At 38.4% G+C, this 26,185-nt stretch overlaps 1 protein-coding gene across 5 annotated transcripts in view; it reads left to right on the top strand.

The window, feature by feature from the left end:
* PDE4D (phosphodiesterase 4D) overlaps window positions 1-26,185 on the top strand; it is a 714,853-nt gene that overhangs the window by 484,987 nt on the left and 203,681 nt on the right. For all 5 annotated transcript variants that reach the window (XM_068535365.1, XM_068535368.1, XM_068535366.1 and 2 more), the window contains exon 2: window positions 11,676-11,867. In XM_068535365.1, coding sequence (XP_068391466.1) covers window positions 11,676-11,867 — 192 coding nt within the window. The remainder of the gene's footprint in view (window positions 1-11,675; window positions 11,868-26,185) is intronic.

The following is a 26,185-nucleotide window of genomic DNA, read 5'->3' as shown; positions in this document are numbered from 1 at the left end:
TTTATTTCTTCTAGGTTTTTGTTAAACATTTCTTGCATCTTTTCGATCTTTGCCTCCATTCTTTTTCAGAGGTTATGGATCATCTTCACTGTCATTATTCTGAATTCTTTTTCTGGAAGGTTGCCTATCTCCACTTCATTTAGCTGTTTTTCTGGGGTTTTATCTGTTCCTTCATCTGGTACATAGCCCTCTACCTTTTCATCTTGTCTGTCTTTCTGTGAATGTGGTTTTTGTTCCACAGGCTGCAGTATTGTAGTTCTTCTTGCTTCTGCTGTCTGCCCTCTGGTGGATGAGGCTATCTAATAGGCTTGTGCAAGTTTCCTGATGGGAGGGACTGGTGGTGAGTAAAGCTGACTGTTGCTCTGGTGGGCAGACCTCAGTAAAACTTTAATCTGCTGGACTGCTTATGGGTGGGGCTGGGTTCCCTCCCTGTTGGTTGTTTGGCCTGAGGCAAGCCAACACTGGAGCCTACCTGGGCTCTTTGGTGGGGCTAATGACAGACTCTGGGAGGGCTCGTGCCAAGGAGTACTTCCCAGAACTTCTGCTGCCAGTGTCCTTGTCCCCACAGTGAGCCACAGCCACCCCCCGCCTCTGCAGGAGACCCTCCAACACTAGCAGCTAGGTCTGGTTCAGTCTCCACTGGGGTCATTGATCCTTCTCCTGGGTCCCAATGCGCACACTACTTTGTGTGTGCCCTCCAAGAGTGGATTCTCTGTTTCCCCCAGTCCTGTCAAAGTCCTGCAATCAAATCCCACTAGGCTTCAAAGTCTGATTCTCTAGGAATTCCTCCTCCCGTTGCTGGACCCCCAGGTTGGGAAGCCTGACCTGGGGCTTAGAACCTTCACTCCATGGGGTGGACTTCTGTGGTATAAGTGTTCTCCAGTCTGTGAGTCACCCACCCAGCAGTTATGGGATTTGATATCACTGTGATTGCGCCCCTCCTACGGTCTCATTGTGGCTTCTCCTTTGTCTTTGGATGTCGGGTATCTTTTTTGGTGAGTTCCAGTGTCTTCCTGTCGATGATTGTGCAGCAGCTAGTTGTGATTCTGGTGTTCTCACAAGAAAGAGTGAGAGCACATCCTACTCCACCATCTTCTCATTGTCACTTTCTATTTCTGTACCCTAGGTTATATTTTTAAAGGCAATTTTGGTAGAACTATTACAGTGTTTGTTTTCAGTTATTTTAAACTTATCTAGACATTAATCTACTTAATATATGATATTTAAATGGTATTTTCCCCATTTAAATAATAAAAGGATTTATTATTTGATAATTCTTATTCATCCAATTAAGCCATTTGAAAATTAATTCTTAATAAGTCTAAATACATGAATAGCCAGGAACGAGATTGAGAACCACATTTTAAAAACCCACCTCTCAAACAGAAAATCATTATCTCTATGGAGACATATGGTTTAAAGCATATCCATCTCAGACCTTCAAGTGATTCTAGTATCCTACCTGGTGGATACTCCAGTATCCTACCTGGTGGATACTCCACTCATCTGGAAGAATGAGCATGTGCAAATAGCAAGAAAAGTTATGAAAAATATGAATATGCTTTGGAAATTTTGGCTATCAGAAAAAATAAAGAAAAAAAAGAATGAGGAAAAACCTAATCTGAAATAATAAGATACCTTTTAGGAAAAAATACGGCACCACATTCCCATTTTCAGCCATTCCATTGTTTTTCTGTCCTTTCCTGTTCTATCACAGCCTCAAATGCAAATTTATTGTGAAACTAATGACGATCAAGCTTAGAGCCTTCCATTGTCTGGGGCCCATTCTAAGTTCTAGAAAGGAGGCTTACTAGCCGCTGTACATAGTTATACATTTTGTAAAATTTGCAAAAGTAGGAATTTGGGGGGTATTATTTTTCTCAAAACAGACTCTCAAAATTATATAACCTTCACGTGCCATGAAACCAGGATCCCACCCCTGATTCCATGGCTGACTGGTGGGCAGACAGGAGGATGTTCAAGATAAATTCTATTAAAATGTCTTTTAACAGCCCAGCATTCTATGCGCTTTTCCAGATGATTTCTTCAAATGAACTAATCAAACTTCATTAGTTCTTTCTTTTAAAAAGTGACTGATTCCTGGCTGAAATAAAATAATAATAATAATAAAGTTCATTTGAAGTAGAACCACACAGGTAACCATGGTAAATAATAACCAGGCTATAGTAACTAGTGTTGCATGTAAAGATGTTAATGTATTCATAATACAAGTATTTATTGAGTACTATGTACCAGGCACTAGTCTAGGTGCTGGGCATATGTTAATGAACAAAGTGGATAAAAATCCCTACACTTATAGAGATACATACTAATGAGCAGAGTACGATAAACAAAATAAGTAAATGAATGCTATGGAGAAAAACAAAAAGAAAAGGAGGCTAGAAAAGGCTAGGAAACTAGGACGGAAATTTTAATTTAGTTATTTTTTTATTGAAACTTTGTTTTTTTCCAGTTTTACTGAGATGTCATTGTCATAAAACATTGTATAAGTTTAAGATGTACAGTGTAATGATTTTATATATGTATATATTGCAAAATGATTACCACAATAAGGTTTTAACACATCCATCACCTCACATAGTGACAGCTTTCTGTGTGTGTGTGGTGAGAACTTTAAAAATGTACTCTCTTGGGGGCTTCCCTGGTGGCGCAGTGGTTAAGAATCTGCCTGCCAATGCAGGGGACATGGGTTCGAGCCCTGGTCTGGGAAGATCCCACATGCCGCAGAGCAACTAAGCCCGTGTGCCACAACTACTGAGCCTGCCCTCTAGAGCCTGTGAGCCACAACTACTGAGCCCATGTGCCACAACTACTGAAGCCCACACGTCTAAAGCCCATGCTCCACAACAAGAGAAGCCACCGCAATGAGAAGCCCAAGCACTGCAAGGAAGAGTAGCCCCCGCTCAATGCGACTGAGAAAGCCTGTGCGCAGCAACAAAGACCCAACACAGCCATAAACAAATGAATAAATAAATAAATATCCTTAAAAAAAAAAAAAATATATATATATATATACTCTCTGAGCAACGTTCAAATATACGGTATTGTTAACTATAGTCACCATGTTGTATGTTATATCCCTGAACTTAATCATCTTATCGCTGGAAGTTTCTACCCTGTAACCACCTTTACCTGTTTCTCTCACCCCCTACTCCCCAACCCCTGGCAACCACTGATCTATTCTCTGTATCTATGAGGTATTTTTTGTTTTGTTTTTTTTTTAGATTACGTATATAAGTGAGATCATACAGTATTTGTCTTTCTCTTTCTGACTTACTGAACTTAGTGTGATTGCCCTCAAGGGTCATCCATGTTATTACAAGCAGCAGGATTTCCTTCTTTTTTATAGCTGAATAATATCCATTCCATATGTACCGTATTTTCTTTATCCATTCATTGGTCAGTGGACACTTAGGTTGTTTCCATGTCTTGGCTGTTGTAAATAATGCTGCAATGAACATGCGGGTACAGATACCTCTTCCAGACAGTGATTTCATTTCCTTTGGATATTATATACCCAGAAGTGGAATTGCTGGATCATGTGGTAGTTCTATTCTTAATTTCTTGAGGAACCTCCACACTGCTTTCCATAGTGGCTGTACCAATTTACATTCCCACCAACAATGTACAAGAGTTTCTCTCACTAGGAAGCTAGGAAAGGCTAGGAGATTAGGGTGGCAATTTTAAATAGAGTAGCCTGGGAATATCTCACCGTGAAGGTGACATTGAGCTGATACCGGGGTAAAGAATATTCCAGCAGAGGGAACTACAAATGCAAAGGCCCTGAGGAGGAAGCGCTCACATGTGTTCAAGGAGCAGCCAGGGGACGAAGAGACCGAGGCAGAGTGAGCCAGAGGGAGAGAGGTACAGGGTGGGATCAGAGAGGCCTCAGGGGCCCAAATCCACTGAGTAGGGCCTTAAGCCCCAGTGAGGACAGAGTATTTATTCTGAGTGCAATAGAAAGCATTGGAGGATGCTGAGCCAGGACTCCTAGGGATCTGATTAACATTTTAGTGGGATCACTCAGTCTGCGATATAAAGAATAAAGAAGATGGGGGCACACCATTAATTACCAGTGTTCCAGTGTGGGCTTATCAGAGCAATCTTAGTTGCTCTGTGTCACAGAAGAAATAAATATACACAGAAACATCTGCACCTCCACCTTGTTAAGACGCTCTTCCTCTCTTGGGCTTTAGCTTGATGAAGCCAAGGTTTGATGAAAACTGCATTTTGGAAATAAAAGAGCTCAGACGTGGTCTCAGAGAGCAAAAGCCTGGTGGTAAGGTTGGTAGTTTCCTTGCACACAAAGAAAATAAAACCAGGGGAAACCTTGCAGGACTGCATCTGATGCGCACGTCCAGCCCAGCCGGGAGACCTATGCTTTACTCTTCCCGTCCCCTCCATACTCTTAGTTTGAGATCAGCACCTGAAAACTGGATGTCAAGGAAAGGAACATATGCTTACTTATTTTATTCTCAATCACAGTGAAGCCTGGACGAAATTTTCAGAAATATTAAGGTCTACCAACAACTATGAAAATAGACACTTTCATTGTCAACATATATACGGGTTAAATATATGACTTGAACCGTTCATTATTTTTAGAGATTTACTGCAAGTATGGACCTCACTTTGCCACTGCAGGCTTTGCCTCTAACTCCCAACACCGCGGCCCCCTGTTAGGACCCGTTTGAGAACCTTTGTTAACAGATTTTCAGCCGTAAAAGAGAATGAAATAATGCCATTTGCAGCAACATGGATGGCACTAGAGGTTATCATACTAAGTGAAGTAAGTCTCAAAGAGAAAGACAAATACCATATGATGTCACTTATAAGTGGAATCTAAAAAGTGACACAAATGAACCTATCTATGAAACAGAAACAGAATCATGGACATAGAGAACAGACTTGTGGTTGCCAAGGGGGAGGGTATTGGGGGAGGGATGGAGAATGGGAGGTTGGGGTTAGCAGATGTAAGCTTTTATGTATAGAATGGATAAACAACAAGGTCTTAATGTATAGAACAGGGAACTATATTCAGTATTCTATGATAAACCATAATGGAAAAGTATTTTAAAAAAGAATGTATATATGTATAATTGAATCACTTTGCTGTATAGCAGAAATTAACACATCGTAAATCAACTATACTTCAATAAAAATAAATTTTTAAAAGAAATAATCTATAAACCTCAAGTAAAACAATTCTGAGTTTGAGCTTTTTAAATTTTAGATCGAATCTTTTAGAAAAATCAGCCTTTTGCCATCTCGTTTGGCAAAAACCTACTAATTAAGTCCAGCTTGTTCCTTCTGGCCTCCAGTCCAAACATCAAACTCACACCGTCGTTTTCATCTTGAATCTCTTTATTGGCCTCTGTGACTTGAGAGTGTCATGGACATGTCAGAAACAAATGTTGTGTGTTCCCTGAGATCATCTGATATTTTTACTCATAAGTAGGCATATGCCTTTACCCTTTGTGCCAGGCTTTTGTTTATAAAAACCATCTGTGAAAACAAAGGGTAAAATTACATTCTCCATGCAAATATACGTATTATGCAAGATAACATGCACGCTGTCACTTACATCTATAATCCACTAATGTGCTAAATACCATGCCCTCTCACGGTATCCTATTCAAATTTGAGATGCAGTTTTGGGATTGATTGGAAAAAATTGTCATTTATGCATATCACTGTAAAATGCATTTTTCTACAGTCATCTCTATAGATAATCTAAACAAAGTAAATATTAAAATGGGGAATTGGAAGAAGCAGTATTTATTTTCTTTACTCCAGAGAAGGTATTTGATCTTGCAGGAAAACCTTGAATGTTAAATATCACTGGCGTTGATTAGAAACAGGTTTCATAACCTCGTGGTATTGATAACAATGGTAAAATACTTATTATAGAGAGAAAAAATATTTTTGAAATCATTTTCCAACTCTGCTTACACTTCATTAAGCTTGAGGGCGAACCATCCCCCTCGTCCTGAGTGGTAAAGCACCAAAATGGATTCCATCATACAGCCAACAGCATGGGCTACCATATACACCGAAGAGTCAGGTATAGGAGAATAAACAGCACTGTCATTGTGTCTCAAGTACAGGTACCAAGCTAGACCCAGTGGCTGGAGGCCTGAGGTCAGGACTGTTTCTGCCCATTCTATTCCGCCGGAGCCCCACCCAGGTTGCTGGGATCTCCATGCCTTCCATGTTCCTAGCAGGAAATTGTTCTTTCTCCTCGGTGAGGAATATCTAGAGAAAAATCAACAGTCTCTACTCTCTCCCCGGATGTTATCACACTGTAATGATGGAGTGGAGTGGAGACAGCAACTAAGTTGTAAAAGCAGCTCAAACCATAAGAGCAATCTGGCTCCAGCACCTGTCACCTCATTGATTGCCAAGGTTGATTCTGGTGGTTTGGCTGACCAGCCCTCAGTTCCCTCTCTCTCGCATCTCTCCCTGTAGGTTCTTCCCAAGGCAGTGTGCTCAGGAACAATCTGGATGGAAAGTCTCCCTCAAAGAAAAGGGGTAATAATAGTAAAAGTAACAATAGCTGCTAAGTATATGGAATGTGCTAGCTGCCAGGCAGTGTGCTAAATGCTTTCCAAATATTATATAGGGCCTTATAATTGCCCTAGAACTAGATACTGTAATCATCCTTATCAGCGAATGGGGGCTTAGAACGGTACAGTAACTGCCCAAGAGCATGCAACTAGAAGGTGGCAGAACCAAGATATGAAATTTAGACCACGTTTTCTAATTCCCAAGTGAATGTCTTTGGAATATTTTTGGTATCTAGCCATCTCCCAACGGGAAGATCTCTGTTGTCAATGCACTATTGTTAATACACAGCAACGGAAGCAGCTCTCAGATGCTCCTGACGTGAATAGAGCCTTCCAGGGTCCCCTCCAGCGTTCAGCAGCTGCTCGTTCTCTCCAGGGTCTTCCCCGTGGGAGCTCTTCACAGATGCTCTGGTAATGGGACCTCTGTTGATCGGGGCTTCCCGCAGCTGCTCCACTGGAGTCCTCAAGTGTCTCACCTTCATCAGGCTCCACACTGGGGGTCAATGTTGAGTGTAAGGTCCTGATGGCCAGGTGACATGACATGAGCTGTTCACCCAGGAGAGTAGCAGGACCATGGCTCAGGAGAGAGTCCACATCGTGGGCAAGAAGAGATGCCAAATGTGTAAGCCAGAGAAGCAGGGTCTAGCATCAGAACAAAAAAATGAGAAATGATCCTAAGCGGACAGATGATTACAAGGTCAGTAGACACAAAGTGTGGGAGCAGTGGAGGAGGCTGAATGGAAGGTGGATCACGGCAGGTAGTCCAGTAATTCTACTGATTTGGAACAGTGGAGAGAGCTGGGGAGCAGTTTGGTTGGTTGGTCAGCTTGCTTGTTTTCTCTTTGGTTTTTTAAAGGGTCCTGAGTGGAGTGAATGGTCCTGAGTAGTGCTAGATGCACACAGCCTTCAGTAGTTCTAATTGCAACAGGCTGGCGGGGCCATTGCTCTTTACCGCCCCCCACTGGGGACCATGCACAGTTGCATTGCTGCTTTTCCACTAATGCCTTCTTGGTAAAAGCCAGCTCTGTCAGGGAACATGTACATCATTGAACTGCATTAAGGACAGCAAACATGTGGGACAATGGAACATCTCGCTTAGTTTCATTTGCTAAGACCTTCTGCAGACTCACCATCCCTCCTTATTCCAAATGAACTCTGAAACTCTGTAAGGAAACCCACCAAAAGGGTTTCAACAGAGACTCTTTTGCACCTTACTGTTGTATTCAAAACTGGAAAAACAGAGGATTTGGAAAATTCCAAAATTTGGGGTCATATAAAAAGCGAGTCCCAGAATTAGCCTTGGCAAACCTGATCCATAAACTGTTCAGAATGTTAACATTTGAAGTTCTATCCTGGTGAGGAAGCTAAGAGATGTTTCCCTATTTTTATAATGAATAAGGGGAGGCTTTGCAATAGAGACAGAAACACAGGGGCCATTCTCCCAGGCTCTGGAATCAGACAGTTTGAGTTTAAAACCCACTTACAAACTGTATGGCCTTGAACATGTGACTTAACATAGAGCCACTTCTTTATGACTCAGATTCCTCATTGGTCAAATAGAAAATATAGTGACTACTTCAAAGGGTTATTGTGGGGATTCAGTGAGATAACGTACATAAAGCACACAGCACAATTCCTAGCTCTTGGAGTGTTCCAAATGCTTTATTATCATTATTATCATCATTATGATTAATTGTTCTCACCATCATCATTAGACTCAGACATTCTTACTCTCCCCAAATCTATACTTACTTTCCCAAACTTCTGCTAAGCTTATACTTGGGCTTCATCTAATTGGCAGTGAGTCAAAAGAGGATTCATTATATCAAAGTGTTTGCCAAAGAATGTTTTTGGCAAATTCACAACTGATCTCTTTGGTACCAACATCTAAGGTTAGGGTTACCCCTCATCATCTTCTTGTCTTGTTAATAATACCATGACATTGACTGTTTATAAAGTTATGTTTCAAAAATGAGCAGCTTATTTGAATCCATCCATATTTTCAGGCTAAATAAAGTCTCAGTTAATTTACTATCCACTGAATGAAGTACTGCCTTGATGTGTTCCCAACCTAATCTCTCCCAAGAGGAGATCCTTAGTTCTAATATTTGAACAAAAGAGCTCATTTTTTTAAGTAAGCGTAAATGTCTAATAACAAATCAGTGACCATTTTTTAGATCATTCTCAATCTGTTTGTAAAGCTAATACTAATATTTCTTAGGCTAATATATTTTCATCAATATTTGGTAATCACTTCCTGTAAATTTTGAGGTTTTATTTTTTGGATAATATTTAAGAGGTTGTTTTCATGAGTCTTTAAGAAATAGATAGTTTTGGCCTTTATTTACAATAGATTTTCCTCAAGAAAATGATCTCCATCCAGTGGACAAATTGTTATATTACAACCTGCAAAGAAAAGTATCAAAGCCCATATACTCCCATATCAAGCATTTTATGACCTACTAATAAATGTTTGGTTTTAATAGGTAATAATACCACAAAAAATGTTAAATATTTTAAGATACTTATCATTATTTGTTCCAAAACTGATAGTGGAGAATTTTTTTTGTTAAGTCAAGACTTGCTTAATTTAATTGGAAAGATTATAATAATAAAAAAATGCAAATTTCTGATTTGGGGGTAATATTGGTATTTCCTCAATTGAACTGAGAAAAACTAAGCCAAAAATCGTACTCCTGTATCTCCTATATTTCTGTTTCTGCATAGCATGAAAAGGATACCATATTTTATTTTTTAAAACAGTAAGAACATTTTGATATTGAAGGAGAATCAACATAAACACTTTTTATGTGTTCACATTAAGACCTCCTCATGCTGAAGAGCGGCCATGACTATCTCCTTAGAGCAGAAATCACCCCTATCCTCTCCCTATGCAGAGGTCTTTTATGTGTTTCAACTGTATACTGAATGCCTTCAAAAGCCCTCTTTAAATACTACTTTTCCATGAAGATTTCTCAGATATCCCAGCTTGGATTAATGTCATCTCCTTTATTTTTGTACCTCAATGTGCTTACGGTAGGTACTTAATAAATGCTTATTGAGTTAAGCATATCCAAGAGAGCCTGCCAGAGATCCTGAATAAGTCTCTTTAATGATTAGAGATCCCTTCCCTTTGGCCTTCCTCAGGATTGTTAAAGTCCCAGATGCATGAAGTGTCTGTCCGCACGAAACAGATGTCCCTGTTTGGGTGTCACAGTTGCTAACACACTTTTGTGGTTTACAGGATTATGCATTACAGCTGGGAGAACTTCAGGAATAGTAGATAATTAAATCCAGGTAGCTCAGTAACTTTGGTCAATTAACCTTTCTAGGAGCTGGTATCCTTGTCTGTAAAATGAATCTGTTCAAGTAGATAATCTCTCAATGTCCTTTAAGGACCAAATGAATATATCTGTAAAGTGACAAAATTCTAAGAAAATTTTAAATTGAAAAACATGTTTATGACTGGCTAAGCTAGATTATGAGTTTTTCCTTTTCTTTTCTACTAGACGGATTAATTTGGAGTCAATGTTCTACTTTGGTCATAGATTCATAGGTGATTCATGAAACATCAAGCCCCTGGATAATTCTTCCAGTTTGGCCTCCAATCTTTGGGTCATAACACTATTTATTAATAACTCCAGTAGAAAAAGTAAAAGAATATTTTAAAATTAGCTAGTTAATAGTTTGGATAAAGGTTCTAATGGGGAAAACGTTGTTAACAGCTGAACTTGAATTCATTTGTTTACTTATTCATTCAACAAGTTTTTAAACCACATACTTGCTGAACTCTCCTGAGCTATCACCCTCCTCTTATAAGAACACATGAGAGTTGACTTTATTTTACTACTGGTTGATGCTAGACTAGAAAAGCTCTTTGTAGAAAGCTTATCTAGATTATAAAGACTGTGATGTTAAGAATGGCATGTATGGTTCTTTTTTTCCCCCAGACTCTAAAATCTGTATTGCCAAGCATCATGCCTTTCATTCATTCGATCATTAATTCAAACCACTTAGTAAAAATTTTCTGAAGTGCCACCATGAAGTGCTTAGAACACCCAGAATCTCCATTCTCAGAGAGCTCACAGTCTAGGAATGGAGATCAAGTGGTAATTATTTCCAGCTCATTGTAAACGCTATCAGTGGGGAGTGGGAAAGAGTCTTGGGAAACCAGAGAAAGGGCATCTCATGAAGCTCTGGGGTATCAGGGCAGCATTTCAGATGAAGGCTAAGTCCTCAAGGATAAATAACAATTAGGCAGGAGATTGGAGTGTTGAGAAATTGGGGAGCAAAAGGTTAGGTGGTGAGAGCCTGATACAAGTAGGTGGTGGTTCAATATGAGGGGAGCGTGAAGTTCCCGATGGAAGAGTGTTGCATATCGAGGTTGGGAAAAGGGTTCGTTGTCACTGAGAACAGATGCTTAGGACTCTGTCAGTTCAGCCAAGAAATGTGAACCTTATCTTGAGGACAACAGTGAGCCACTGAAAGGTTTTGAACTGATGAATTACACAGTCAGGTTTACATTTTAAGAAGAATCATACAAGGTGGAAAATGGATTCAAGAGACTAATTTAAAGGCTCTTATAATAATGTAGGTGACAGTTGACGGAATCCTGAACTTAATATACTGGCAGTGGGGATGGAGGGAAGTGGCCACAATAGAAATTAGTGATTGGGTAGGTGTACATGGGAGTGGAGAAGCCCAGGTTTGGGGAATCAAGGATATTAGGCATGTAATGGGCACTTGTTGAACTGAACCCAAATATTTAGTGAATTACTATGTAAAAGGAATTCTGTACTTAGGAGAGCTAGTCTTTGCAGAATGGCTCCCTTTAAACTGAAATTGAGTTCAGAGAGACCTATATATTTTGTAGTTGGTCAGTTAACAGAGGTACTCAAAGGTGTAGGAAGACAAGTATATGAAGTCGGTGTGTTTTTTTTCTTTTGTGTATTTTGGTATTACCATTTTTTTTGACAGCAGGAATCAGCTGTAAGTTTTCCTATTGTCAGTTCCTAAACTGAAGTCTCCCTTTACTAAACTATTAACATACAATTCACAGCAATGTCATTCTTTCTCCTTAATTGACAGCTTCGATGTGGACAATGGCACATCTTCTGGACGGAGTCCCTTGGATCCCATGACCAGCCCGGGATCTGGGCTAATTCTCCAAGCAAACTTTGTCCACAGTCAACGCCGGGAGTCCTTTCTGTATCGATCCGACAGCGATTATGACCTCTCACCAAAGTCTATGTCCCGGAACTCCTCCATTGCCAGTGACATGTAAGTGTGAGGGGGAGCAAAGAGAAGAGGGCGTGCTTAGAGAAAAATCAAGTAAATTTCCCTCTAGAGTTGATAAAACCAATGATATTTGTTCAACTGCATCATTCTCTAATTTAAAAAGGATGGTGGCTAAAATTATACAAGTTGAAGGTAAATGGTAGATTGAATCTGTCACTCTTGTTAAGAAACATTTATTTTCCCAGAGAATACATTGTCTGGGAAAAGAGAGAATTAAATTTGCAATGGAGACATTTACACTTAAAACTTTAGCTTATATTCATGTAGGACCTGAGTTTAGCTACCCAACCATGTGAATATTTTCCAATATTTTGACAGGCTTTAAACTCAGTTTGCAAGTCCCTGTGATATTAGCACGAATAGCCCTTTGAATGTATCTCCATTGACGTACTGTGCAGATGTTAGCCCTCGTTTGCCAGTTCATTTGAAATCTTTGTGAAGGTTTGTCTAAGTTAAACCATTTTTGGAATATTAATCACTGGAGGCAAGTACAGAAATCGTTAGACAGACTTGAATATCATTTTAGACATGCCACAGCTTGGAAAGTAATTAAAACTGATAAGCAGATTCGAGGATCATGTACCATCATTAGCCCATTTTCTTGTGCTTACTGTAGTGTTCATTAGTTTCCTAGTTTCTGGAGGCTTCTAAATAGGATCTAACTCTCACTCAATATCTGCACTGTCATTGGTGGTCACTCTGCCTCTGTGTAGAGTTAGTGTCTACTTTCCTCCTCTGCATCTAGGCATTTGTCTGATAACATCACCATCTTCTCATGGCACCATCTCAAAAACTCAGCACAGGTTGCAGTACATCTTAGAGGAACTGTATGGGGTCCCCAAGGGTCTAGTGTGATTCTTGGTATTCTGACAGATCATCAAGGTATCTTAATAGGTCTCTATTGGATTCTAGAAATGAAATTATGCTTTACTCACTTCCCAACCTATGGCTCTTGGTTGCCATTTATGAATGGTTGTAAAATGACAACACTCTCTTCTCCCTAGGAATGAGCAACTAAAGTACAATCACTTTGATTCAAATTCTGAATTATGAAATTCACATTGTGTAACTGTCTTTGTTTGAGAACTGCAGGAGATAGAAGAAAACTCTAAGACAGAGTTCTTGTCTCAGATAACTAATAATCTTATGAAATGACAGGTTTTAGATCAAATAGTTAGTGAGAAAGACAGTATGTAAGTCCTAATTTCTGTCCTTGTGGTCTACAGGTAAAAGCATCTCATCACCTACCTCTATGCACAGGTCTCCACCATCTTTCAAAAACTACCCAATCTACTCTCCTTTTTTGTCTGTTGTTTTTTGGCAATAAAACTTCTCCATAATCATATCTCTGCCCATCCTTCCAACCCCACCCCAAGATCTACATCTATTCTCTATATTTCCTTATATGTTGTTGTTACCTTAATATTCTGAAATCTATCTTCGACTCATACTGACCTCTGAAAATCCATTAATTCAAGTAATGTTTGTTGGCCACCCATAAAGCAGAAGTCGTGGTGCCAGTTATTAAAGGAAATACAAGGTGCATTTCATCTCCTAGCTGCCATCACTGTTGTGTGCTCTCTTCCCTACTGCTCACAGACCTCTTCTTCACCAGCTCCTCTTATCACCCCTTAACATATTTCCCCAAAGTATAGCCCCTGACCCTCTGGGCTCTGCTTTAGAAAACTCTTTTTTATATATGTTCGACTATCAGCCTTCATCAGATGACTTACTGCTCAGTATCTCTGGCCCTGCAACCTCAGTTGAGCTCCAGATCTATAGCCCCTAATTGCCTTCTGGAAGTTTAGACTTTCCTGTTCAACTGTTCCTTCACACTCACTAATTAATACATATTCATCATTAATTCATTGTATTGATGGCGTCCACTCTCCTTCACTACAAAAAGACTTCCTTTTCCCTTTGGCTTTATTCCTATGTTATTTTTATCCCATTTTCTTAGGTTTGAAAATTAAGACATTTGTTTATTCATTCATACGTAATAAAAATACTTACTGAACAACTCTGGTGTGTTTAAAGCTCCTCGTCTGCATGGGGGTGGGGGGAGAGGCAGGGCAAAAGGGCTGACATTTTAGACCTTTGGAATAAAATCTGGTGAGCACCATCCTTGAGGCATTTATGAGAGAAAAGGAGAAGAGAAGGAGAGTTTGCCAGCCAGGGATGGTCAGGCGAAGGGGGCAACATTTAGATAATGTGGGGCGAGGGAAATCATGGCTCAATTAAGGAATGACTGGTTGGTGTGAGTAGGGAAATGTGGCAGGAGAAAAAGAAGGTTGGAATACAGTCTATGGGACCTCAGAGCCACAGGTTTTTAGCTGGGACCACGTGATCGCATTCTTGGTTTTATTGCTTCTGATTACTCTATTGTTGACTGATTGCATAGAATGAAGTGATTACAGGGAAACAGATCATGTTGAAATTCATAGAAGCAAAGCAGGCTAAATATGATGGAGGCCCAGGTCAAGGGAGTGGGGGTAGGATGAGGTTAGTCCAGATGCAAGAAGCAATAGGCTTACAGAATGGTGTGTGTGTGTGTGCGTGCGCGCGTGTGCATGTGTGTGCGTGCACGTGCACGTGTGCATGTTGGGAGACAGCCAGTGGGCAAGGAGAATCAGAGAGAATGTTGACGTCTTGACCCCGAACAAGTAAATGAATGGTGATGTTGACATGGGAACACAGGATAGAGTGGATGACATAATGACATAATGAATTTGGCTTTTACACGTTGAGGCCAGAACTCTAGGAGAAACAAGACAACAATTATAGGACAAGGACAGAGAGCAGAAACAACAGTGCAGAGGGTGAGGGGAAATTAGAAGAACCAATTAGCTTCTGTAATGACTAGGTTTGGGATGACCACTGGGAGAAGCATCTTAGTGGGGTAATAGAAGAATTAGTGAAGGAGTGAATTGAAAGTGGAGATATCAGCAAGTACAGGCATCTCTTTAAAAGGTTAATAAGTTAAAGGGGAAAAGAAAAACTAAAGCTGCTTGAGGGAGAATTAGGTTCAAGGGAAATTTTTTTGAATTCAGAACACTTAAGCTGAGGGATGCAGAGGTTAAGTATGGAGTTGTAGCTGCTGATGAAAATATGATCATGAGCCTTAAGGGACTAACCCTGAAAAAGTAGTAGAGACAAGTACTGCATTCTTTAGAACAATGAAAACAAAGAAGTGAAAGGGGGAGATATAAATTTGGAGATGGATGGCTGAAATGGTTTAGAGAATTGATGGCTTATGATCTCTACTTTTTCATGCAAGTAGAAAGTATTAAAAAAAAAAAGAACGTGTATATGTGGATAACTGAGTCACTTTGCTGTACAGAAGACATTGGCACAGCATTGTAAATCAACTACACTTCAATTAAAACAAAAAAGAAGAAAAAGAAAGTATAGCCGTCGATGACTAAAGGAAAGAGTGATGAGGCAGCTTGAGAACGGGGAAAAAGCTTAAAAGAGCCACACTGCAATTATAGAAAGAGAACAGAATAGGGGTGAGTAGAAAAGAAAAATGCTGAAAAGCCCTATAGATAATTATATATAATGTTGAATGGATGAATGACCAGGTTGAAAGTCATCTCCTCCAACTTCATCAAAGGTGAAATAACTGGGCTTTTGATAGAGGCCAGGGACAAACTCACGGTGACTTAGTAGACTCTGTTTTACATAGTTATGTATTCTACTGATATTTTCTACAATTATAGGAAATTGATTTTTGGATACCAGTGTGTATCCGTGCATTTTATGAAAAGGCTACAATATTTAACATCTAAATAGTGCTTTTCTTTCCAAAGTAAACTTACGAGGATGACCTCATTTTTCCCTGTACCTATTCAGGAGTTCCTTTATCTGACTGGACTCACGTAAGAGTGACAAATCTAATTAGACCGTGATGCAACTCTATATTTTGTTGAAAAATAGTGTCTTGACATGTTCAGCTTTCTCATTCCCCCTGGGTATTTATATTGCAGCAATAAGGTTTTCCTTTGACACTAACTGACTCCTGAAAAGCATTCTTTCTACTAGGGAGATGAAGTTTCTATGAGAAGCAAGGTGAATAGAATAAATAACTACCATTTCAGTCTTCAATCTGATACTACACATTCCATCTACAGATAAAGTGTTATCCTTTCTCTTCATTTGACTTCACATGTGGCCATATGTAAACCTCCATTTTCTTACCTAGTTCATGATAATGCTGGGAAGATTGTTCGGTGTCTATAATTCAACTGCACTTTATAGAGAATGACATTATTATATATTTTAATCACTTTTGATGATTTTATACTTAACTGTTCTACTTAAGCTTTCCTATTGAGAAAGTCCCTTAGAAATTTCAAATACAAACAGTAGCAATGAAGGTTTGTGAATACCTATTTGAATGAAGTGTTTTGGAAAACCATTAAATGCTCTTTAAGTTGAAATATAATTGTTTAATTTGTTGGTAAAGAGAGAAGGAAGATAATTACCTCCTATAAGACAGGATGGCATTATCTTATCTTCTATAAATAGATACTGATTAAATAGCTGAGGCACAAGAAGAAAATAAGACTAATAATGGTAGTAATAATAATCACAGCATACGTTGCATGTGTACATCACTCTTCATTCTTCTAAGTATTTCACATCTGTAATCTCATTTGATATTTTCCACAGTCCTATGCAGAGGGACATTATTATGCTGTTTTACAGGTGAGAGACCCAAGGTCCTGAGAGCTTAAACTTCTTGAAAAACACAACACACATTTCGATCATTTCTACGAGAACATTATTTGCAAATGCCATAAAGTGCTATGAACTATTGTGGCAAAACTGCTGAGAAACAGAAGTACCTGTTCACCAAATCCAATTGACCAAATGAATGACTTGGCACTATGAAAATTTAGTTTCCATTTATAGTTTAAGAATAAAAGAAGATACAAGCTCAAATTTCAGAGAAGTAATGAAGAAAATATGCAACTGACTCTTGGAAAATATGCAACTGACTCAAGTCTATAGAACTAGGCTAAACTCAGCATCTAAAAAAATTAGCTTATACAAGGCAGGAGAGAAGTTCCTGGCAGCCTCTGCTCAGAAGGCTGTCACATAGTTTGTTAAATGTAATCCCCAGTAGCAACTTAATTCTTAAGGATAATAAGAAAGAGAAAAAATGTTAATGATTAGCATGAGTACAGTAAAGAAATAAATACATGAAAAGTAAACTTAAACTATCATTAAGAGTAAAAAAGTATTTTATAAGAGTAAAAACAACTAGATAACAGAAGGTTGCCCAAGTGCTGTCATGAAGAAACATGAAGAAAATTACAGAATAGATGGATAATTACATTAAATATGTGCAGTTTTTTTTTCCCTCTTAAACTCTTCAGAATGCATTTAAAACTATTTTCACTTCTGGATAACAGTTACTTCTGTTGCTGCACTTCATTCAATAATATGTTATTTGTATTTACAAATACATAGATACGAGTCCCTGGAAAAATTAACAGGAGAATTATCAGTAACAAAACAAATAGAATTTAATCATAAAACTATGAGTTTATTGAATACAAACTGCCTGTCAAACCACATCAGTTAAAAACACGTTTCAATTCATCTGGATAATGGACCTCTAGTCTCCATCTTCTGCTGAATAAACACTAACACAGAGAATCCAAAGATGATCCAAGTTGCTCTTTACTCATATCTACATACTGATACATACGGGGGAGGGCATGGAAGGGGCAATGAAGAGGAAGTGAGCGGACCCATTGTACCATAAAAAGCTGGGGCACACTTGGCAGTCTAGCTAATTAGTCCCCGTCACCATACAGAAGTATAGGACCTCATTTATCAAGGCTTTGGGGTGCCCCATGTGGGCATTCTTTCAGGTAGGAAACACTATCCCCCATCCCCAACTCAAATTTCTACCCTTTCTTTAGCAGTTAGGAAGTCCCTCACCACCTCTTGAGCCTTTGTGAGTTTTCAGTTGTAGCTCTTCCTGGCCTCTTCCTATGACTATGGGGTAGAAGGTGGTATTGCCTCTAGTCCTGAGTTTGAAAAAGGAAGAATGATTGCTTATATACCTATTCATCAATTCTATTACAGGTTACATTATTCTTCATTAGTCTTACTAAGGTATCTCCGAAAATAAAAATAAAAAGAAATGTTGCTCTACAAGGGTTCTAGTCCTCACTGGATCTACATGAAAAGTCTGTAACCCCACCTAACTATATTTTTAGATCTTATTAGCACTGATGAGCATCTGTCTCTTTTCTAACCTTGATCTGCCATTTGAAAGTCCTCGACCATCATGGAAACACAGAAATGTGCTGTGGTCAAATAATTCCTTCCTCAATTCCTGAGTTTTCCCTACTGGGGGAGTGTCCTCACCCCTCACTCAATGGTTTAAGAGTAATGAAACTAGGGCCAGGGCATGTGCTGAGGTACCCTGGACCACCACAGGGAACTCACACGGGTGCCAGAGGTATTTTAAATTTTCAAGGGAAACGCAGAAACATCTGTCAGTCACCTGGAGAACTAACAGCTTAAAATAGTTCCCAGTTTCAACTTTAGATCATTCCTTTTCTTTCCATGACATCATATCTTTGCAAAACTGGGTTATTGACAATTGCTGTGATAAGAAGCAAGCACTGCACAAAAATCAGCGTGAACCAGGAAGTGAGGGAGGCAGAACATCCAAGCTCATTCCGGAGTGAGAAGTTGTGCAGGACTCAACGAGCGCTCAATTGTGGAGGCAAAACCTTATTAAATCGTTTGAACTAAATTCTTAAGAATTGCCACTGGTAGTTATTTCTTTTGGCCAGTGGGGTGCTGTAAAAAAACTACTGAGGTGCTAAGAGTATCATGAATTGAAAAAGTTTGAGAACCTCTGGCTTAGGGTGTTTGTGTCCTTAGGATTGGAGCTAAATCAAATCTTTGTGTGAAGAGAAATTTTGTTAAGAGAAAGAAAAAATTCAGCAGATTTTTAAAGCCATGAACTTCCGGATGAGCTCTAGAATTGAGAATTTATCCTATCCTTAATTCTGTTAGGACCCCAGGTAGACAAATAATTCATTATTATCAAGAGCGATATCATTTTGGTAGTGAGCCAGATAAACTAAGATTTTTCTTCCACTCCTTGAGGGTTGGCAAGTTACTACTACTATTATTATTAAGTATTGATACAGACACTAAACTTACACTAGCCATTAAATCCCAAGAAGTCTATTGACAGAATATTCTAAGGTCATTGGCTACTAGGGTACTACTACTAGTTGTGCTATCTTTTTTCATCTTTCTGTTGTTTTAAAAATTCCACTTCTCTGTTCAGTCCCTGGGGTCGTTTTATTTCTAGCTCAAAAAACAGGAGGTCCATAAATGGTAAAATAATACTTATAAATTAGGTAAACATGCTTATTCAATTTTTGAAATAAGGATTAAAAATAGCAGCTGAATACACATTTTATATTTCTAATCTCATACTTAAAAAATCATAAAAAGGAAGCTCTAATATTCTGACATTTTGAATGACCATGATTGTTAATGACACAAGGTAAAAATAGTCCATTTTAATGCATTACCACAGCATTTGTTTAGTATCACTGCGCTATGCTCCAGTCTTTTAAAACAAGAAATCATGTGTTCTAATATCCCTTGCTTATCACTGCCAAAGTGATATATCCTGAGGTCTTAGGGGACATGAAGAGATAAATATTAGTTATGAAAAGTTCTTAAGGCAGAGGGAAAAAGAAATTAAGATTGACAAAACTTACCAGTAATTCATTATTTTCATGCTAAGGTTACTAAAATGCTATTATGTCTTTAGGAGAGTTTGCCCTAATATTTAGCATCCAATTTTCTTTTCTGAATTTCCTTCATACCCAGTATACTCCTCAGTGTTTGGACTCTAGTTTTAATTGTGAAAAAAGAAAAAAAAACAGAAAAATAGTCACCTGAGTGTTCCTCAACTCCTGTAACTTTAGGAAAAAAGGCACTGTGAAGATAAACTATTTAAACTTGTAAATGATTCACTATGCAGTTATGCTTTTACCTCAGACTTAATACTTTACACAGGGTAACATCTACTTTTTTAAAAAATGTGGGAGAATGGTAGCTTAATAATAAAAGTGATTACTCCATAATTTTATGAGATCAAATCCCTGCTAGAGAGCAAACTCATATCAACCTTGGTCAAGGAAGAGCTGGCTTATTATGCAGTGTATACAAAGAACATAATCTCTAAGAGCAAAGTATGAATAAAATTAACTACGCAACTAAAATTAGGAACATTTGAAAACCATCTTCAATGAAAAAAGCACAGTAACCTGCATAGTGCTCTCAGTGCAGTGTGACCCTAGATGAATGAACCAAGTTGAAAATTATGAGCTCTCCCTGCTTCTTGTAATGGACAAATGGCCATTACACAAGAGGATCTAGTTCTGTCAGTTATAGATACTGTGCCTGGGACTCTCACTTGCTTTTTTATCCCAACACTCTTTCCTCCATGTACTAAAGAAGACTAAAGTCAAAACCATGTTCTAGTGTTATAAAATGAAAATTTTCTGAACTTTAAATCTTGATAGTGGGTGGTGGGAATGGAGCGGATGGTGATAGGTCAGGAGAAAGGAGAAAGCTGATTTCCAATGGACGTAATCTGTGTCTTCTACCACATTCTAAATAAGTGTATTAATTGGCTGCATTTTTGAATGAGAGTGTCATGCTTTCACTCATTCAGCAAATATTGACAGTACCTACTCCATGTCTGGGCATCATTTGAAGACACCATAGACCCATGACAACAAGACAAAAATTGTGTTTGGATCATGCATTCCTGTCATTAAAAAAAAAAATCTAGATACTTACCCAGATAGAAAAGGACATTTACGCAGTCAATATTGATATTCCTATGTAAATCCCTGTTTCCACTGACACATCAATCACTTTAGCTATTGATTTTGTTTGACAGTCTTAGATCCTTAGTGAATTTTTCTCAGTGTCTCCTGTACAGTTGTATGAGCCATATAAGGAAAAATAATCACACTACTGGAACATTTATGTGATGTGCTTCTTGAGATAAGATATACCAGGGATTGTTAGTAAATCATCCTCACTAAATCCCTGTAAGATGAAAATTTAAAGACATGCTATTACAAATATGAAGAAAGAGAGTCTTCAACCATGCCTGTGGTTTTTCTTCAGAAAAAGACAAGTCAAGAATATCAAACACTGGGCTTTGCTATCAGATTCTTGGCACTTTGTGGCATGGTTGAGGTGAGATTCACTGAAGAAATATCCCCAATTATTCCATCTGCCTATTGCTTTTTCTCTCAAGCTTTGTGTCAGCTTCCCATTCATTGTCTTGAGACTTCAGGGTTTTCTTAATCTTGGATGAAGAAAAATTTGTTGTCACTGACTACTGGATAGTTATGTCTATACATATGTAAGACCTTAACTCCTACAACCTGTCAATGGAAGTAGAGGAATTAAAAGCAGAAAAAGAGCTGCATGAGCTGTTTGTATATTTTGGAGATTAATCCCTTGTCAGCAGCTTCATTTGCAAACATTTTCTCCCATTCTGAGGGTTGTCTTTTTGTTTTGTTTATGGTTTCCTTTGCCGTGTAAAAGCTTTTAAGTTTAATTAGATCCCATTTGTTTATTTTTGTTTTAATTTTCATTACCCTGGGTGGTGGATCATAAAAGATCTTGCTGCGATGTATGTCAAAGAGTGTTCTGCCTCTATTTTCCTCTAAGAGTTTTATAGTGCCCAGCCTTACATTTAGGTCTTTGATCCATTTTGAGTTTATTTTTGTGTATGGTGTTAGGGAGTGTTGTAATTTCATTCTTTTACATGTAGCTGTCCAGTTTTCCCAGCACCACTTGTTGAAGAGGCTGTCTTTTCTCCATTGTATATTCTTGCCTCCTTTGTCATAGATTAGGTGACCATAGGTGCGTGGGTTTATCTCTGGGCTTTCTATCCTGTTCCATTGATCTATATTTCTGTTTTGTGCCAGTCCCATACTGTCCTGATTACTGTAGCTTTGTAGTATAGTCTGAAGTCAGAGAACGTGATTCCTCCAGCTCTGTTTTTCTTTCTCAAGACTGCTTTGGCTATTCAGGGTCTTTTGTGTTTCCATACAAATTGTAAAAATTTTTGTTCTAATTCTGTGAAAAATGCCACTGGTAATTTGATAGGGATTGCATTGAATCTGTAGATTGCTTTGGGAATATAGTCATTTTCACAATAGTGATTCTTCCAATCCAAGAACATGGTATATCTCTCCATCTGTGCTGTCTTTGATTTCTTTCATCAGTATCTTATAGTTTTCTGAGTACAGGTTTTTGCCTCCTTAGGTAGGTTTATTCCTAGGTATTTTCAAAAAAAACCAAATAAGCCAATCAAAAAACGGGGGGAACATCTAAATAGACATTTCTCCAAAGAAGACATACAGATGTCCAATAAACACATGAAAAGATGCTCAACATCACTAATTATTGGAGAAATGCAAATCAAAACTACAATGAGATATCACCTCACACCAGTCAGAATGGCCATCATCAAAAAATCTACAAACAATAAATGCTAGAGAGGGTTTGGAGAAAAGGGAACCCTCCTACTCTGTTTGTGGGAATGTAAATTGGTACAGCCACTATGGAGAACAGTATGGAGGTTCCTCAAAAAACTAAAAATAGAACTACCATATGATCCAGCAATCCCACTCCTAGGCTTATACATGGAGAAAACCATAATTCAAAAAGATACATGCACCCCAATGTTCATTGCAGCAGTATTTACAATAGCCAAGACATGGAAGCAACCTAAATGTCCGTCAACAGAGGAATAGATAAAGAAGATGTGGTACATATATGCAATGGAATATTACTCAGCCATAAAAAGGAACAAAATAGTGCCATTTGCAGAGACGTGGATAGACCTAGAGACTGTCATACAGAGTGAAGTAAGTCAGAAAGAGAAAAATAAATATCGTATAATATCGCTTATATGTGGAATCCAGAAAAATGGTACAGATAAACTTATTTGCAAAGCAGAAATAGAGACACAGATGTAGACAACAAACTTATGGATACCGAGGGGGTGGGATGAATTGGGAGACTGGGATTGACATTTATACACTACTATGTATAAAATAGATAACTAATGAGAACCTACTGTATAGCACAGGGAACTCAACTCAATGCTCTTTGGTGACCTAAATGGGAAGGAAATCTAAAAAAAGAGGGGATATATGTATACGTATAACTGATTCACTTTGCTGTACAGCAGAAACTAACACAACATTGTAAACCAACTATATACTCCAATAAAAATTAATTTTGAAAAAAGCAGAAAAAGAAAAAGGACATCTGTTTACATCTCGGCAAATGTGAGAGTCTACACTGTGACAGAAAATCATTTAAGCAGTTCAGTGCATGATGTCGCCTGCTAGTAAATGTTATGAATGATCCCAAGACCAAGCCCTTTTAGCTCCTAGTTTTCCTTCCAGGGAGAACAGGGCTGCATGCAGATCTCATGTTTCCGTGTCTCAACATCGATTCCTCCTTTGGGACTTAGAGAACTCCAGACTGAATTTGTTCTATCCACCAGGGCCAGTTTTGTTTGTTTGGCTGGTTATTTTTTGTTCCTTTGTTTGATTTTTGGGTTTTTTGCCAGGAAAATCAGAAAACAAGCATTATGATTTATGTGTTATCTAAAGGTTCCTGTGGTGATTTTTTTAAAAGTGCAATAAAGCAAAAAAAAAAAAAGTGCAATAAAACTTTCATTCAATCACTGTTATTTTCAATTATGAGTACATTTTTACAGAAGCTAAAAAAGAAGGCAGTTGGTAAAAACAACTCTTTTGCATCAAATCACGGAGTTAATTCCATGTGTTGACAGCACACTTTTGTTTTATGTCTTTTCATGCTCATTATTTATCTTCAATACGTTGAGTTTCCATTCATTTTTCCCACCTACTATAGAGATTAGGTAAAATTTCCTACGTGTTTCACTATTTCTTGGTGGGTTTTGTTTGTTTGTTTGTTTGTTTGTTTGTTTTACATTTGTTTAAAGGTAGCCCATCTTGTACTATATTTATCCAGGAAAGGAACCTGATGTTTCCCAGACAGACAGCTTGTCTATAACCCAGGACTCCAAACAGCGAAGCACTTTGAAAGTGGTGAAAGGATGTCTTAAAGGTTCATGAACAAACCTCGAAGACATCAGTTCAAGTTTGGGATATTTACAAGGTCCACCATGTTTTGCCCTTTGTGGCTCTAAGTTTCGGTGCACTCTTTGGGAAGTGATGTATATAGAAAGGAATACATTCTTAAAATTGCCTGATGTCTGTATAATCTTTATAGCTGATGTAGAATTCTCCTCTAAAGTTTAACACTTGATCCTCAAAACAATCATGTAAGGAAACAATGGAAAATATTAACTCAGTTTCAGAAATCACAAAATTCTGCTCAAAAATGTGTCTTGCATGTGCACACACATGCACGCCATGAATTAGAATCCAAGTATCTTGACCCTGAACATAGTGATTTCGATCAGCAACTGCTGCTAGACTACACCTTTTGGCATTTGCTGGCAGGCACAGTAGCCTCTAGGTGAGAATATAATAAGCAAAGCAATTAAACTAAAATCTTTTTTTCCCTTTCATGGGTGGAGAATCTTGATGGCCATTTGGGCAAATCTTTCCACTTAGGGTCTTTGCCAAACAATCAAGTATTTTTGTTATGTTAATATATCAATGCTCTTTTGCCCCCAAGCTTAGAGTAGATTTTTTTTTCCCCTTATATAAAACATTGTCTTCCCTTGGAAAACTTAAAACTGAAGTTTTGTAAAGATTGCTCAAGAGCTGCACTGGTCAAGATGATAGCCACTACCACAGGTGACTTTCTCTTAATTTAAATTAATTAAAATTAAATAAAAGTGGCATTCAGTTCCTCACTTGCACTAGCCACATTTTCAGTGCTAAGTAGTAACGGTGGCTAGTGGATACTGTATTAGACAGCACAGAGAGAGAACATTTCCATCACAGCAAAAACTTTTGTTTGACCGTGATGTTCTAGAGTCTAGAATATGTACTTTTATGGGGCTTCAGAATGGTCTGAATCCATTTGTGCATGCAGAAGGCAGCATGATGCAGTAGAAGCGAAACGGTATTTAAAGCCTGGGTTTAAATCCAGCTCCACTGCTCATTTTCATGCCTTGGGATTTCATGACTCACTAAGACTTCAAAAACCATCTGGGGGACTGACCCAGGGTTACTAAATGCTTACTTTGCCAGATAAATGACTTTATTTATTTAACAAGGAAATTCCCCTCGATATACACAATCATTTTATTTTCCAAAGGCATTTCACTAGAATTTTTTACAAAGGGAGTGGCACATATTCTCAGAATAAAGGAGAGTTTTCCAAAGGAATACGGTTAGCTTTTTTTTTTAATACGACTTTTTAAAAAACCTTACTCCATGGTTCATGTTTATTCTCACCTTCACAGGGACCAATGAACATTCTCTTGGGCCAGTACCAGGTCTCAGCCTGGCATTTGGAAACCACTGAAGTCTGCTACTTGCCAAGGGCATGACCACCGATGAGTTACTTAAGTTCTCAGAAACCAGTTCCTTATCTTAGGATGGGAATATGAGCATCCATTTAATGCAGAGGCATCAGAATTAAATACCGTGTGTTAGTAGAGCAGGGTCTGGTAATAGTAGGCATGCAGAACACATACTGCCCTCACTCCTCTCCATTTGATCACACCCTTCCTTTTAATCTCCTGCATCATTTTACCTCATGCAGATCTTAAAAAATTGTTGTTCTAGCTACCCATAAATCTTTTCCCTGGGAACCCATCCTAGAGAAAAACCAAGAAGGCAGAGCCGCTGACGTTAAGAACAGGCCCGTCAAATAAGATAAACTAGAAAGGAAGAAACTGTTCCTACAACAGAGTGAGGGCACTTGTGAAAGATTGCTGTGTACTCGGTCCTTTCCCTGTCCTCCTTCCCCCTCCCCCCAATGGAGGTCAGTCATCAAAGTTCCGTGACAACAATTTGTGACATCAACACGCCTAGAAGGACCGCTTTATTGTATTAGCTTTTATTAAACAGAATAAGTAGGCTTAGCAAGTGTCTCTCCATGTGCAAAACACTTTTAACTTCTTACAACTGGAAAATCTTTTGCTGAATAATTCTGAAAGCAGACGATCTTTCATGCCATCATTTAACTAACAAATTTGAGGCCATTTATTGGCATCGTGTACATTCTCTAATGAAGCCTAAATTTTTGTTTTATGACAAATA

This window comes from Eschrichtius robustus, chromosome 2, assembly GCF_028021215.1.
Source record: "Eschrichtius robustus isolate mEscRob2 chromosome 2, mEscRob2.pri, whole genome shotgun sequence".
NCBI lineage: Eukaryota > Metazoa > Chordata > Mammalia > Artiodactyla > Eschrichtiidae > Eschrichtius > Eschrichtius robustus.
This window is presented reverse-complemented; position numbering and strand designations above follow the sequence as displayed.